Source organism: Ahaetulla prasina, chromosome 16, assembly GCF_028640845.1.
Source record: "Ahaetulla prasina isolate Xishuangbanna chromosome 16, ASM2864084v1, whole genome shotgun sequence".
Classification (NCBI taxonomy): Eukaryota; Metazoa; Chordata; class Lepidosauria; order Squamata; family Colubridae; genus Ahaetulla; species Ahaetulla prasina.
Window position 1 is genome coordinate 7,592,912 of NC_080554.1, and position 17,032 is coordinate 7,609,943.

The 17,032-nt window shown below is 45.0% G+C and overlaps 1 protein-coding gene across 1 annotated transcript in view; it reads left to right on the forward strand.

Moving 5' to 3' along the window:
• PAPPA (pappalysin 1) overlaps positions 1-17,032 on the forward strand; it is a 191,968-nt gene that overhangs the window by 38,345 nt on the left and 136,591 nt on the right. The window contains exons 3-4 of the mRNA XM_058159425.1: positions 10,715-10,860; positions 16,542-16,835. Of these exons, the coding sequence (XP_058015408.1) occupies positions 10,715-10,860; positions 16,542-16,835 (440 nt within the window). The remainder of the gene's footprint in view (positions 1-10,714; positions 10,861-16,541; positions 16,836-17,032) is intronic.

The window sequence follows — 17,032 nt, forward strand, 5'->3', positions numbered from 1 at the left end:
TGCTGACATAGACCAGGAGCATTTTTGCCTCCTTCCAGACTGCTCCATTTTCATGAAGAAAAGAGAATGCAGAATAACAGAGTTGGAAGGGACCTTGGAGGTCTTCTACTCCAACCCCCTGTCCAGGCAGGAAATCCTATATCATTCCAGACAAATGTCTATCCAATCTCTTCTTAAAAACCTCCAGTGATGGAATACCTATAATGATTATGATTATCGGTTCAGTAATCGAAGTAGATCCGGGCTTTTTACATTTTGGAACAGGAGGGATGAAATTTAGACTTTACCGTGAGTAGGGTCATATCGTGACCAGTGGTGGGTTTCACATTAGGTTACTACCGGTTCGTCGCGTGCCTGCACATTCGCTTCGTGCGCACGCCCCACCGGTTTGTGCCTTCCACACATGCACCCGGCCTCAAAAACGTACTTAAATAGGATGGCATAGAGCAGTGTTGTTTTACCAACAAAGTTTTGGCACCGAGGGCCAAAAAGGGAGGACTTTGCAGGCATGCGCGCGCTCGTCAGGGCTGCAACCAGGAAGAGGATCTTTCCAGGGGCATGCGCACTCTGGATAAGGTACTTCCAGTTTCCAGCGCACGCATGCGTGCCAGTCGGCAACTCTTCCGCTTACTGCCGTGCATGCTCCCAATTCCGAAGTTTGAGGAAGCCCCATTCCTGGCTCACAGACTAGCTCTTCTGGTTTCCAGCATGCACAAAGGCCGGCTGATCATCACGTGCACATGCACGACAGAAACCTGGAAGAGAAACGGGTGATGCCATGTGTGCCAGGCGAAATGGCTCCGCAGGCTACTTCGGGCACGCGGAATACCATAAGTTCGCCATCCCGGGCATAGAACCACTTGCAATTTCCACTACCAGTTCGGGCGAACCCATCTGAACCGGCTGAATTCCACCTCTGCGTTCATGACCCATAAGCCCCATAGACTGAAGTTTCCCCCTATGTGACCCTCCCAGACTTAGCTTGTTCGGAAGAGTCTCCCATCCTGTTTGGCAATCGTTTTTGATGGAGTCATTTCGTCCGGCTTCCGAGACAGGAAAAACCTCCGAGATGTGTGATCTCACAACAGCTTGCCTTCAGGCGCTTATAGTACTTCTACTAAAAAAACAAGAGAGAGAGAGAGAGAGAGTGACTTTCCCTTGCTCTTGATCAAAACTTCTGTGTTTTTAATAGCCACCCAAGGAAGACTATTAATAGAAGACGTTTGTCAAAATATGGAACAGCCTGATGGAAAGAAGGGAGACCTGCGAAGTCCATGCCAGGAATAATTTCTGCCTTGAAATGAGACCAAAAGATGTAGTAACGTTAACTCTGCGCAGGGGAAAGGCGGGTGTTTCGATTCTTGGAGGGCTGATAGAAATTTCTCCTGCCCTTTTTTTTTTTTCCTTCTCCCGCCAGTGCATGTTAGCAGCTTGTTCTGCCCTGATCTGTGAGTCAGCTCCTTCTGTTCCTTCAAATAGAATAAGGAAACGAGCGACAATAAACGATTCATGATTAAAATTCTCCATGAAATCAAGGCTGAGCTGAAATTGATGCCAAGATCACCCGGCCAATTTCCCTCCCCCCCCCCACTCCCACCGCCCCGGAGTCTTTGGCTTCCCTGAAAAAGAAATGTAGATTCTGCTTTTCCGCCTTAACAGATTAACAGGCTCGGAAGGGACCTTTTAGGTCATCTAGTCCAACCACACACACCCCCGCCCAAGCAGGAGACCCTACACCATTTCTGACAGATGGCACTCCAGTCTCTTCTTGGAAGCTTCCAGGGATGAAGCTCCCACAACTTCTGAAGGCAACTTCTGTTCCACTGGTTGCTTGTTCTCACTGTCAGAAAATTCCTCCTTATTTCTAAGTTGAATCTCTCTCCTTGATCAGTTTCCATCCATTATTCCTTGTCTGGCCTTCAGGTGCTTTGGAGAATAGCTTGACCCCCTTCCTCCTCTCTGTGGCAGCCCCTCAAATATTAGAAGACTGCTATCCTGTCTCCCCTGGTCCTTCTCTTCCCTAGACTAGCCAGGCCCAGTTCCTGCAACCGTTCTTCATATGTTTTAGCCTCCAGTCCCCGAATCATCCTGGTTGCTCTTCTCTGCACTCTTTCTAGAGTCTCAACGTCTTTTTATAGTGTGGTGACAAAACGGATGCAGTGCTCTAGGTGTGGTCTTACTAGGCCTTTATAGAGTGGTATTAGTACCTCCCTTGATCTTGATTGTATTCCTCTGTTAATGCAATTTAGGATTGCATTGGCTTTTTTGGCTGCCGCTGCACACTGCTGTGTATTTAATTGGTTGTCGTATTCTTAAGGCAGACTAGAGAATTGTCACCAAGGTGCTTTTTTCAAGAAGGCAGCTGGATGGTTTTTTTTTTGTTTTTCTTCGAAGACATTTCGCTTCTCATCCGAGAAGCTTCTTCAGCTCTTGACTGGATGGTGGGGAATGGACGGATTTATATTCCTTGCAGACAGCTGGTCCTTTGCATCCTTCTAGAGAGTCGTTGAGGCCACTTGATCTCGGTCCTAAGGGTCAATGCAGTGGCCTCAACGACTCTCTAAAAAGAATGCAAATGACCAGCTGTCTGCAAGGAATATCATTCCTTCCATTCTCCACCATCCAGTCAGATGTGGTATAAAAAGCTGTAGAGGATGACTTCTAGCAAATGAATTGGTCTAGCAAATGTTTTATATGCTCCGGTTAGTAGTGTAGTGTTTCTGGAGAAGAAGCTACGCAAGATTAGGTTTACAACTCTTAAAGCCTTTTTTGCGATGTATTTGCAGTGGGCTTTGGCACTTAGATCATTTGATATGAAAACTCCAAGGTCTTTAACAGGGTGGGGGTCATCTATAAGGTAATGTCCATCGAGCTTGTACTTAGTGTAAGTTATCCCTACACTAAGTTAATTAAGATAAGTAAGTTAGTGTAAGTTATCCTTACGATTTATACTGATGTTGATTGTTTCCTGATTGCTTAATTGTAGCCTATGACTATCATTAAGTGTTAAATTTGTACCCTATGACTATCATTAAGTGTTATAAATGTTGTACCTTGATGAAGGTATCTTTTCTTTTATGTACACTGAGAGCGTATGCACCAAGACAAATTCCTTGTGTGTCCAATCATACTTGGCCAATAAAAAATTCTATTCTATTCTATTCTATTCTATTCTATTCTATTCTATTCTATTCTATTCTATTTAAAGCAACTGAAAAAAATAAAGGGAGGGAGGGAGGGAGGAATAAAGGGAGGGAGGGAGGGAGGATGGAAGGAAGGAAAAGAAAGGAGGAAATGAAGGAGGGAGGAAGAAAGAAGGAAAGGAGGGAGGGAAGAAGAAAGGAAGGAAGGAAAAGAAGGGAGGAAGAAGGAAGGGAGGGTGGGAGGGAGGGAAAGAGGGAAGGAGGGAGGAGGGAGGAAGGAAAGGAGGGAGGGAGGAAGAAAGGAAGGAAGGAAAAGAAGGGAGGAAGAAGGAAGGAAGGGTGGGTGGGAGGGAGGGAAAGAGGGAAGGAGGGAGAAGGAAGGAACGAAAGAGAGAAAGAAGCCCACTCGCCCATGCAGAAGGATGCATCAAAGAAATGTTCCGATGATAGCGGACAACATCTTTGATCGCTTTCCAGAGCTGTCCTCATGGCTTTGAAATGTAATTTTGGCAGTTCCTGACGTCTGGCTTCTTTGGTTCGCTTGGCTCGGGTTGATGTGGCTGACATTATGTCCTCCATTATGGAATGCAAATAACTTTGAGAAGAATAGAGTGCGGCTCACGTGATCGCACTGGGGGAAGGAGGAGGAGGGAGGACCCCAACACACCATCAGCTGTTCTACAATCAGAAACCAGCCATTAAGAAGCCCCCTGCAGATTCCGACCATCGTACCTGCAAGGCCCCTCTGTTAAAGTGGCTGGTGATCTAACGCTGTTTTGTAAACAACTGTAAGTTGTCATAAAGCTCAGTAAGACTGGAACTCAGGACTTAAGACCAGAGTTCCATCAGCCATTTTATTTCCCACCTGGCCAACCTGTTTTTTTTTGTGTGTGTGTTTTTGTGTTTTTGGGGAAAGAGTAGGGAAGTTTGATTTGGAATGCTTGGACTTGAATCTAAAAGTTGTTTTCTTTTGGAAACCCAAGTGCATGATATGTCAAATTGATCTTCTCCTCCTCCTCCTTCTCCTCCTCCTCCTCCTTCCTTCCTTTTTTTTTTTTTTTACATTTATATCCCACCCTTCTCCGAAGACTCAGGGCGGCTTACAGTGTGTAAGGCAATAGTCTCATTCTATTTGTATATTTACAAAGTCAACTTATTGCCCCCCGCAACAATCTGGGTCCTCATTTTACTTACCTTATAAAGGATGGAAGGCTGAGTCAACCTTGGGCCTGGTGGGATTCGAGCCTGCAGTAATTGCAGGCTGCTGTGTTTTAATAACAGGCTATCTTACAGCCTGAGCCACCACGGCCCTTCCTTCCTTCCTTCTTTCCTTCCTCTTCCACTTTCTTCTTCTTTTTCTCAGATAAAAGCATTCCAATTTGATCTCTTCATTTGACTTGGGAAAACAGTGACATGGTTTGATCAAATATTTCTTTCAGAGTGAATCTCCAAAGTGAATCTTGCTGTAAGCAGCAATGGGCCCATATCCTTTGATACAAGCTTCTTTGAGTCAAGTTGAGTTCCTGGCATTTTAATGGACGTGTCCATTTTGGTTTTCTTGGCAGCAATTTGGGGGTAGATTCCACTGTTTTCTTCTGGGGTGTTTTGAGATATCCAGATTAGCCTACAGCCATTTTTCTAGTTGTTTCCATCCTCCTCTTCTGAGCCCAAAGTTAGCCAGGTGTTTCCACTTGCTAAGACCCCCCATATAACTTGTTGTTGTTGTTAGCTGCAAAGTCATGTCCTACCCATCGCAACCCCATGGATCACGTTCATGGATTCACTAAGGATTCACTGACATGGTGATCATTTTTGTATAGCTCGTTTTTTTTTTTTATGGGGATCAGTTTTGTATAATCTCGTTTTTTTCTACGTGTTTCACTTTTCTTCTTTATACTGTAACTGCTGTCCTAATAGTCAATCTGTCATAAAAGTTATTGCATTACATTCTTAATTACATTATCTTTCCATTGATATATAATTTTATGGTACTACTCCCCCCAAAAAAGTGATGTTATTAGCTAGTTTTAGAAAATACACTTTTCCTAATATGGAACAGATGTTATGATTGGCTGGAAAAGGAATCAAAAATTAATGGATGGTGTACAGTAAAAGAGAAGATATTATAATGAAATGTTATATTTAATGGGTAGTAGGTATGTATTATAGTATGTAGTAGGTATGGGATGCAACAAACGAGTCCCTAACACGAGGAATGACACCAGACCCACACTCACAGGGTCCACACAGGATGTCACCACCACACATCCACCCAGAAAGCAGACCCAAACCCACACTGATCATGAAGCACGACCAAGGACCAGAAGCCAGACCACAGCTGCAACATTAGCCATTTCAAACCCCTCCAATCCATACATACAGCAGACAGACACCCACTATGAAGATGTAGCACTCAGGGGCTAGGACGCTGAGCTTGCCGATCGAAAGGTCGGCAGTTCAGCGGTTCGAGTCCCTAGTGCCGCGTCATGAGGTGAGCTCCCGTGACTTGTCCCAGCTTCTGCCAACCTAGCAGTTTCAAAAGCACGTAAAAATGCAAGTAGAAAAAATAGGGACCACCTTTGGTGGGAAGGTAACAGTGTTCCATGCGCCTTTCATGCCGGCCACATGACCACGGAGACGTCTTCAGACACCGCTTTGAAACAGAGATGAGCACCGCCCCCTAGAGTCAGGAACGACTAGCACGTATGTGCGAGGGGAACTTTTACCTTTACCTTTTAGGTATGTATATAAAACGTATTGATTATGTAAATAAGTATGTAACAAACAAAATGCATATGTATATAATGTCTATAATCGGCTGAAAGGTAGTGGATATTACTAAAAATGCCGGCATTGGAAAGCTGTAAAAATGTAATTATGATTTAAAGATGTAAACGTTGAATAACAACAATTTTTTTAAAATATATATATATATATGAAAATACACTTTTCCCAAAAGGTTTCCACAATTTTGGCCACTACTGTATGTTAGGAGGATCTAATGCTATTAATAAATGGCAACTACCTCCTCTGAGGACAGCTAAATCTTAACACTGGCGGACTCCCTTTTGGCCTTTGCCACAAACCTACAGAGAGGGCACTGAAAACTAGGACCATCCGTAGCCGAGCTTCAACCTTCGGGAGGCAGCTACTGTTCCTTGAAGTTAAGCCCTGCCTCTCCTTCTTGGTTCTGTGCCTAGGGAGGTAGCTTTCATGATTCAGCGGAAGGAGGGGCCGGAGACGCCAAGCCCAAAGCTATTTCCAATTTGATGACTTCATCAGCAGGTGGGGGAGGGGGGGCGGCGTTGGTGAGGAAGGCTGGTGTACTAGCGAGAAAAAAAATGTGCGTGTGAGCAGTCATGGTATTGTTGGAAACATCATGTTTGTCTTGCTTTGTTTGGTTGGGTTATTTCCCCTCCCCCCCCTCTCCCCACCTTTCTTAGAGAGTCCTTGGGATGGTGGGGTGGGAGGACTGGAAAGCTTTGGTGCGTTGCCAGTTCTTGTAGCTCCTCATTTCCTCCTGGGGATGGAATTCCAGAAAAGAATTCTAGGAACCTTAGCCTAGCAGACGAGTGGAGCAGATTGGCTTGGAAATGTTCCACGTTAAACAGCCCACATAACCTAGTTATTCTCTGTGGAGAATGCTTAACTAGGTCTCCTTCCTTTTTTTCCTAGCCCCAATCCTTCCTCTGTTGTTTTTAGTTGCGAAGTCATGTCTGACCCATCGCAACCCCATGGACCACGTTCCTCCAGGCCTTCCTGTCCTCTACCATCCCCCAGAGTCCATTTAAGCTCACGCTGATGGCTTCAGTGATTCCATCCAGCCACCTTGTTCTTTGCCGTCCCTTTCTTCTTTTGCCCTCCATCTTTCCCAGCATGAGGGTCTTCTCCTGTGAGTCCTTCCTTCTCATTAGGTGGCCAAAGTATTTGAGTTTCCTCTTCAGGATCTGGCCTTCTAAAGAGCAGTCAGGGTTGATCTCCTCTAGGACTGACCAATTGGATCACCTTGCAGTCCAAGGGACTCGCAGGAATCTCCTCCAGCACCAGAGTTCAAAGGCCTCCATTCTTTGATGCTCAGCCTTTCTTATGGTCTAGCTTTCACAGCCATACATACATTGCAACTGGGAAAATCATCGCCTTGACTATACGCACTTTTGTGAGCAGGGTGATGTCTCTGCTTTTTAGTATGTTATCCTTCTTCTACCACTCCACAACTGCACACTGAGTCTCATGTCAGGCATGATAAATCAGGAGTTAAGTTCCACATAAGCTGATTTATTGCTCATTATTCTTTCATACCCAAGAATCTAGTCAACCAATGTCCAGGACTAAATTGGTATTACAGAATTCAAGAAGGGTTGGAACTCAGACCATTTCTGAGTACCGTATTTTTCGGAGTATAAGACGCACCTTAGTTTTTGGGGAGGAAAATAAGAAAAAAGCTGATTGGCAGGTGAATTGGCGTCCCGGAATACACCCCCCCCCCTGCAAATCAGCTATTCCCAGAGGTGAGTTTTAGCGACAGGTTCCTTGGTTGTGAGCTCTGTGCCTTGCTTGTTTTTTTTCTGCCTCTGAAAGCCTCCGAAACAGCTTCAGAAAAAAAGCCTCTGAAACTCTGTTTGGGGGCTTCTTTTCTAAAGCTCTGTTTTGAGGCTTTTTTTTCTGAAGCTCTGTTTGGGGGCTTCTTTTCTGAAGCTCTGTTTTGAGGCTTTTTTTTCTGAAGCTCTGTTTGGGGGCTTCTTTTCTGAAGCTCTGTTTTAAGGCTTTTTTTTCTGAAGCTCTGTTTGGAGGCTTCTTTTCTGAAGCTCTGTTTTGAGGCTTTTTTTTCTGAAGCTCTGTTTGGAGGCTTCTTTTCTGAAGCTTCATTTCTGATGCTTTTTTCAGCCTCTGAAACCTCGGTTGGGCGGGGCTACATTCAGAGTATAAGACGCACCCAGATTTTCACCCTCTTTTTTTTGGGGGGGGGAAAGGTGCATCTTATACTCCGAAAAATACGGTATGTAAGGATTTCAAGCTGATTTCCCCTCTTGCCTCCATCCCTCAGGCTCTGCCTCTTCTTCTCCTACATCTCATTCAAATAAGACCTACAGGGTCAGACATAATCCGTTCTCCATGAAATCCCAACCTGGCATTTTGCTTTGGATCCCAACATCACGTTTAATCGAAGTATTTATTGCAAGGTGGCATCCCTTTTGAAATTATATCCTGATGGATCACAGCTGGATTTCCAGACATCTCTCTCTCTCTCCCTCTCTCTCTCTCTCTCTGTCTGTCTGTCTCTTTCTCTCCTGTCCAGTAGAGAAATGTCATTGAATGGAAAGCAACTGAATTGTGTTTCCACCCTTCCAAAGTTTGCAAAATTCTACGCTAACGTTCATGAGAACTTTCATGCTGGTCAGCAGGGAGAAATGGTTGAAGGCTTTGTAGCATTTTTGTGCCAGGGTGGAGGATGGAGATCAGCAGAAACCCAAGAAGCTATAAAATATGGGACTTTAAAGGAAGGAGTTGTAGTGCAGTGACATCCTCTTTTGAACCTCGTCTCAGTCTTCAGTAACTACAAATTGGATGTAGGAAAATGACTCCTTCAAACTTTGGAGACCAGTGCTGTATAAACTAGTGGTTTGCTTTTAAGGCAACTTGTTATGACTATAAGGTGAGGGAGTGTAACTCAATGGCTGAGCATCTATTTTGCGTACCAAAAGACCTGAGTTCATTCTTGCTTGAAACTTTGTGAAGTTACCAAAACTGGCTTAGACAGAACAAAGGTGTGCCTCAGCAGGAAGCAGTAAAATGAGGATCCAGATTCTTGGGGGCAATAGGCTGACTCTGTTAACCCCTTAGGGCTGTAAAGAACTTTGAAGCGGTATATATAAGTCTAAGCACTATGGCTATTGCTGTGGCTGATCAGATGTTGCATTAGGAGCCGTGATGGTGCAGTGGTTAGGCTGCGGTATTGCAGGCAAACTCTGCTTTGCAGTCTGGAGTTCGATCCTGACCGGCTAAAGGTTGACTCAGCCTTCTATCCTTCCGAGATGGGTAAAAGGAGGACCCAGATGGTTGGGAGCAAGATGCTGACTCTGTAAACCGCTTAGAGTGTCCTGTTAAGTGGTATAGAAGTCTAAGCGCAATGGCTATTTCAGATAGGTGGCTGACCAGTCTGTTCTTGAAACAGTGTTGGAACACCTACAACTTCTGGAGGCAAGCTGTTCCAAGTCCTCACTTTTTTAGGAAGTTTCTTTGAATGAGGAGGTGGGAGAAGCGAAGGCAATTGCAGCCTTTATTTTTCCTTCATTTTAACATTCCTTTATTTTTAAACGATGCTGAACCCTGGTTACAAGAAGGTTGTTCTGATGCAGGTGTTTTCTCCACCCCTATGTTAGCAATAAGGTAATACAAGACTCAGGCTTCTTCCTTGTGGCAGCTCGTCGTCGTTAACCTGTGAGTAAGCGGCTGATGTTAGGGAAAAATCTCTCCATCGTTGTCTCAGGACGGATCCGGTACACTAGCAACTCCAGGAATGTTCCAGGATCGTATATCACAAAAGCATTTTTCTTGATACACTCACTTCCCGTAAGAGGTTCTGCCCAAATGGGTTTTTAATAGAAGATGAGGAACATCTATATGGCATCAGGCCACAGATGTTCCTCGTGTATTAGGGTGAGGAATTGGAAGGGTGGTTCTTCTTGCAGCTGGCTAATTTGAACCCTGGGAAGGGTTTTCTGGAAAGATAGGCAGTCCACGTAGAAACATACAATCCTAGGGCTGTGCTGGAAGGGATCTTGGAGATCTTCTAGTCCAACCCCTTGACCAAGGCAAGAGACCTTAAACCCTCCTGGACAAATGGATGTCTTGCAAACCTAGACTTCTGTGTTGTGGTCCACCAGCAGCCTACGGAGCTGGCAACGGAGTCGGACGGCGATGAGGCTGAGGTGAGGCCAGGGCCATCGGGGAGTGAGGTGCGGACTCCAGAGCCTGACAGTAGTGAGGCAGAGGAACAGGAGGAGCCTGTTCCTAATGCACGCATGAGAAAAGCTGCCAGAAGGCAAGAGCAGCTCAAAAAAAGAGGACAACTCGGGAGCAGGCACAAGAGATGATTGGCCCCTCCCATAAGGCTTAAAACAGACCAGCAATGGTGTTTGCGCTTTGCCGGAAAACAACGTTGGTAGCTTCGTCTTCTGCTTCATCTACGTCTTGCACTTATTTTTGTGACTTCTGAACGTTTGCCAAGAAAGGCTTTTGGCAGTTTGCCTAATTGAACCAAGGTTTGCGATAGGACTAAGGAATTTGTGTTGGGAGGAATTTGTTTTCATTTAATTGAACTACGTTGGGAATGAAGTAATTCTCAGTTGTTCAAATACATTTTGTTCATTTTTTCACGGACTGAGTTTCCTATTATCTACTCGGGCCTGGGTCACAACATTCTGACTCATCCTCTAAAGATAGATTGGATGGTGCAAGACCAAGAGTTTCCAACAGCCACTCAGAAGTCGAGGTACGTTAATAATATCTGACGCAGGTATGAGGACGACCAACATTAACATGCTAACCGGTCTTTCTTATTCTTGTTTCAGGGCCTACTTAGATGTCAAGGAACTGAAGAACAGGCTCAACCTGAACGGCTCCACACACCTCAACATCTTCTTCGCCAATTCTTCCGAAGAAGAGCTGGCTGGCATGGCCACTTTTCCTTGGGACAAAGAAGCCTTGGTGCACTTGGGTAAGGCAGAGTGGTGGTGCAGTGGTTAGATAGTCCTCGTCTTCGTTTAGTGACCGTTCGAAGTTACAACGGCACCAAACAGAGGGACCATTTTTCACTTACTTACGACCAGTGGTGGTATTCATCCAGTTCTATCCGGTTCGGGCAAACTGGTAGTAGCTCTACCTACCCGCCTGGACGTCATCACGTCCCACTTTTGACAATTTGTGAACCGGAAGCAAAGGTACATGAATACCACCACTGCTTACAACCGATGAAGTCTCCCTGCAGTCACATGATCAAAATTAAAACGGTTTGGCAACTGACTCGTATTTATGACGGTTGCAGGGTCCTGGGGGGGCAGGGGGAGGGGTCATGCAATCTCCTTTTTTGCGACTCTCCGAAAAGCAAAATCCACATGGGAGCAGATAGATTCACTTAACAACCCATATTGCTCACACTGATTCGCTTAATGACAGCAGCAAGGAAGGTCATAGAATGGGCGAAAACATTGTTGGGAAACTGGGGAGTGTGGCGTCTTTTTGCATTTGCTTAATGAAGAGGTAGAGAGCCAGTTTGGCGTCATCGGTGGAGGCACCAGGTTAGAAACCGGGAGGCGGTGAGTTCTAGTCCCACTTTGGGCATGAAGCCGACTGGGTGGGTGTTGTGACCCAGGCCCAAGTAATAAACTCAGTCCGTGAAAAAACAAACTGCATTCGAACAGCTGGGAATTACTTCATTTCCAGCGTAGTTCAACTCAAAGTAAAACAAATGCCTCCCAACACAAATTCCTCAGTTATCTCACAAACCTTAGTCCAATTAGGCAAACTGCCAAAGGCCTTTCCTGGCAAATGTCCAGAAGCCACAAAAACAAAGACATAGATGAATCAGAGGACGAAGCAGAAGACACAGCTATAACATTATTTTCCGACAAAGCCCAAACGCCGTTGCTGGTCCTTTAAGCCTTATGGGAGTAGCCAATCATCTCTTGGCCCTACTCCCGAGTTGTCCTCTCTGCTTGAGCTGCTCTTGCCTTCTGGCAGCTCTTCTCATGCGTGCATTAAGAACAGGCTCCTCCTGTTCCTCTGCCTCACTACTGTCAGTCTCTGGAGGCTCTGGAGTCCGCATCTCACTTCCCGATGGCCCTGGCCTCACCTCAGCCTCATCGCTGTCCGACTCCATTGCCAGCTCCATAGACTGCTGACAGACCACAACAGTGGGTGACCTTGGGGCAGTTGTTCTCTCTTAGCCCTAGGAAGGAGGCAATGGCAAAGCAGAGGTGGGACGTAATTGTTGGACTTCTTTCTCTTGGAAAAATTGAAGAACAGCTCCGCCCAACTTATTTGCGTACATATAGAGCGAAGAATTTGCAAAGCACCTTTGTGCCAACTTTAGCATGTTGCTTCCCAGGATGGCTCAAAGGTCCTTTTTCAAAAGGCTGCTGCAATTTTGTTTTTTTGTTTTTTTTCCCTTGAAGACGTTTCGCTTCTCATCCAAGAAGCTTCTTCAGTTCTGGAGAACTTCAGAACTCGTCAGAACTGAAGAAGCTTCTTGGATGAGAAGCGAAACGTCTTCAAGGGAAAAAAAACAACAAAGTCCAGTGGCCTTTTGAAAAAGCACCCTTTGGGACAAGCATAACCTGGATTGTTGAGAATCTCCACAGACTTCCCAGGATGGGTTGGTTAAACACCAAGATGAAATGTTCATGCGATGTACAACCCAGTCTGATAAATATAAAATATTTTACTTTGCCCTGGAGCCCTCGGGACCTGGCTAATGCTCTGTGCACCGTAATTCATGAGACGACATCCTGTAACGGAGAGAAACATAGCTGAGCTGGGTGACTGGATGGGAGAAATATATCCAACTTCATTTGCATTTAAGTTCTACTTCAGCATTAGCCACAGGAGGGACCGAAAGGAGAACTAAGAACTCCTAGAATTAAGGAGAAATTTCCTGACAGCGAGAACAATTAACCAGTGGAACGGCTTCCCTCCAGAAGTTGTTGGTGCTCCATCACTGGAGGTTTTCAAGCAGAGACTGGACAGATCATTTGTCCGGAATGGTAGAGGGTCTCCTGCTTGAGCAGGGGGTTGGACTAGAAGACCTCCAAGGTCCCTTTCAACTCTGTTATTCTCTAATCCCAGATCAATTAATCAATGGAAGTTGCCTCCAAGAAGTTGTCGGTGCTCCATCGCTGGAGGTTTTCAAGTAGAGGCTGGACGGCCATTTGTTCAGAATGGAATAGGGTCTCCTGCTTCAGCAGGGGGCTGGACTAGAAGACCTCCAAGGTCCCTTCCAACTCTGTTATTCAGTTAACTGTGTAACAGCCAAAGAGGAACAGAACATTTCAATTCCAATGACTGGATATTTGGACCAATTAACATTATGCTCTCTTCTAGCACCTCCTGCTGGATTTATCAGATGTCTTGGTGACATTGTCAGCTGCCTATCCTCCCTTTTAAGGTTTAATTAAAGCTCAGGCTGACCAAGGTGTTGCCTGTACAGTTCTACAGAGGAAGGATTGAGTCTGTCATTTGTAAATCTACAGTAGTGGCCAAAATTGTGGAAACCTTTTGGGAAAAGTGTATTTGTGAGGTTTGATGGCTAATAACAGCATTTTTTTTCTTTTCTTTTTGGAGTGTCAAGATAATCCTAATCCACTACTGGAATGGCCTGGGAATAGCCCAGACCCTTCACCCAATTGAAAATCTATGGAATTTCTGACTAAAGAAACTTGTTAGTCAGAAGTGACCCAGCAATAAAACCCAGTTAATAGAAGCAATTGTTCAATCTTGGTTTCACATTATGACAGCTGCAGAACTAAAAGACTTGGTTCACTCCATGGGAAGACGTTGCAATTCTATTCTATTCTATTCTATTCTATTCTATTCTATTCTATTCTATTCTATTCTATTCCTCTCCTCTCCTCTCCTCTCCTCTCCTCCCTTCCCTTCCCTTCCCTTCCATTTCACTCTACTCTACTCTACTCTACTCTACTCTACTCTACTCTACTATCTTCTATTTTATTGTATTCTATTGTATTCTATTCCATTCCATTCCATTCCATTCCTTGTTCTTCAAAGGGAGAGTCTCTTAGGTGAATTTACCCACAAGAGCACCAATTCTAATTATTGTACCATCAGTCTGAAGTCAGCTCCCAAGGAAGGAAGGAAGGAAGGGGGGGGGGAAACCCCAAGAATGAAGAGAATTAATTTCCTGTTTAGACACCTTCTCTGCCCCCTTCTCGCTCAGAAAAATCCTGCCCCGCCTCTCCATATTCATTTCCCCCACCCGTTCCCTAAATCCAATATCTGTTTAATAAGAAAATAAAATGAAATATGTTCACTTGTCCAGATCTTAACTTTGGAATACATTATTATCGGAGCACACACACAACACCCCCCCTCAATCTCCCTCTTTTTGCTTTTAAATGAAAAAAAGAAGGGGTAATTGATTTAGACCTTTGACAGCGGTGAAAAATATACGGTTGCTTTCCTCTTCTCTCCCCCCCTCCCCCCAAAACCACCCCTCCTCCCTCAAACAGACAGAAGAATCTAACAACCTGCTCAGCTAACTTGGCCCTGATAAAGTTGTGCCAGCCTGTACTGTGATGTTTATCTTTTCCGTTCAGGGAGAATTTTCCCCCACTTTCCCAATATCTAATCAGCCATCAGAAAAAAAAAGAGAAACATGAACAAAAAGAAAACCAAACTCCAAAGCCTCAAACGAGAAGAAGAAAATAAAACTGGGAAGGATAAGAGAGATGGTGCTTTGGGATGAATCTGTTGCAAAAACAACTCCTATACAGTAGATTCTGTTTGGATTCTCATACAATCGTTTGGGAGCAGGAGTGCTATTCAGCAGGTTCTGACAGGTTCTGGAGAACTGATAGCAGAAATTTTGGAGAATCGGCAAATGCCACTTCTGGCTGCCCCCAGAGTGGGGTGGGAATGGAGATTTTGCAATATCCTTCCCCCAGGAGAGGGGAGGGAATGGAGATTTTGCAATATCCTTCCCCTGGAGTGGGGAGGGAATGGAGATTTTGCAGTATCCTTCCCCTGGAGTGAGGTGGGAATGGAGATTTTGCAGTATCCTTCCCCTGCCATGCCCACCAAGCTACGCCCTCCACGCCACACCATGCCCACCAAGCCACACCCACAGAACAAGTAGTAAAAAAAAAAAATTAATTCCACCACTGCTTGGGAGTATTATATTCCCAAGAGATGGTATCCAGGAATTGGGTCCAGTTTGGTCTAGGCATGAAGGCGCCAGGCTAGAAATCAGTAGATGGTAAGTTCTAGTCCCGCCTTAGTCACAAATGCCACTTTGGGCCAATCACCAGGAGTCGGTGAGTTCTAGTTTTGCCCCTTAGCTGCGAAAGCTGGCTGGGTGACTTTCGGCCAATCAACAGGAGATAGTGAGTTCTAATCCCACCTTTGGCATGAATGGTAACTGGTTGACTTTGGACCAATCACCAGGAGTCAGTGAGTTCTAGTCCTGCCTTAGGCATGAAAATTGGCTGGATGACTTTGGGCTAATCACCGGGAGTCAGTGAGTTCTAGTCTTGCTTTAGCCATGAAAGCTGGTTGGGTGACCTTGAGCCACTCAGTCTCTCTCAGCTCTATTCACCCCACTGGGTAGTTATTGTGGGGAAATCAGGAGGAAGAGGAAGTATAATGCCTTAAGTTAGTTATAAAAAATGATAAAGGCAGGATACAAACAAACAGATGGACGGACAGACAAATAAATTGGCTTATTGGGCTCCAGCAAAGATGCTACTGAAGCCTATTGGAGTCCCTCGTCCTCCTCTGATGTATATCCTTCCTTGCTTTCAAGCCTACAAACAACAAGGAAGTACTGAAGAAGTTTTGTTGATCTTCCTTTTGTTGGTTCTGAGTGGTGGCATTGTTTAGGGTTCCAGGGATCACACATCAAGAACTGGGGTCCACACAATTCATTTTGTCCCCCATTTAAAAGAAAGTTTGTTGCAAATGCTGTTGGTAGGTGTTAAGGGTAATCTGGGTTCACAACCAAGGTTGTGGACTGTTGAGTAGAGTACCCTACGCATGAAAATGACTGAGATTGGTTGCATACAATAACAGTCACTTGCAGACAAACTGGGGTTTGAATATTCCTTTACTTTTAGGGAAAAGACAAAGTGATAGTCCAAAAACAATTCCAGGTCATACACACATAAAGCCAGTCAGGGATGTTACAAATATCAAGGCTTCTTACCAATGTAGACTTGCAAGGTCTTCTTTCAGTTCGGCAAAACACAGTTCAATTCACAACAGTCAGTATCTTGAGGAATCAGTAACTAGCCATGATCAAGCAACGATCATAAAGCTCAAATAGACAGTTGCAGCATGTCATTAGGTTACAATGCTGTAGTGTCCTTGTAGATTCCCCACAAGCCATAATTTAGTAGTCCTTTTATACATTGGCTACAGAGCTCAACCAATCAGGATGCTTGCATGATGCAGCACAGCCTTAAAGCAATATCATGCCTTTCTACAAACATACAAAGTTAGTTTATATATTGCCTGGCCAACTAGTTAGGCAAATAATAATTTCCTGACAGTAGGCCTGCGGCCATGACACCACACAAGTCTTGTATCTGTGTGTGTTGTTGTTTTTTTCCCTTCCACAATGTTTCTGAAGCATGGAACAATGCCCCTTCCTCCTTCTTGTCCATGCAGGAGGCATCGTCCTGAACCCTTCCTTCTACGGCATTGCGGGTCACACCCACACCATGATCCATGAAGTCGGACACAGCCTCGGACTCTACCATGTCTTTAAGGGGGTGTCTGAGATCTTCTCCTGCAGCGACCCATGCATGGAAACGGAACCATCCTTCGAGACGGGAGATCTCTGCCACGATACCAATCCTACCCCGACTCACAAAGTCTGCGGTGATCCCCCTGCTAATAGTAACATGTGTGGGTTCCATAACTTCCAGAATACACCGTTCAACAACTTTATGAGCTACGCAGGTAAGAACTACGTTTTTTGTTGGTGTACATGGTTGATTGTAGGCTTTAGATCTTTGGAGGTACCCAACTTTTGTAACTTGAAGGCCTGTCAACTTCGACTCCCAGAATTCCCCCTTGCTGGCTGGGAGATTTCTGGGAGCTCGAATGTGCCAGTCTTAAAGTTGCCAAAGTTGGCTTTAGACAATGTTGCACAATAT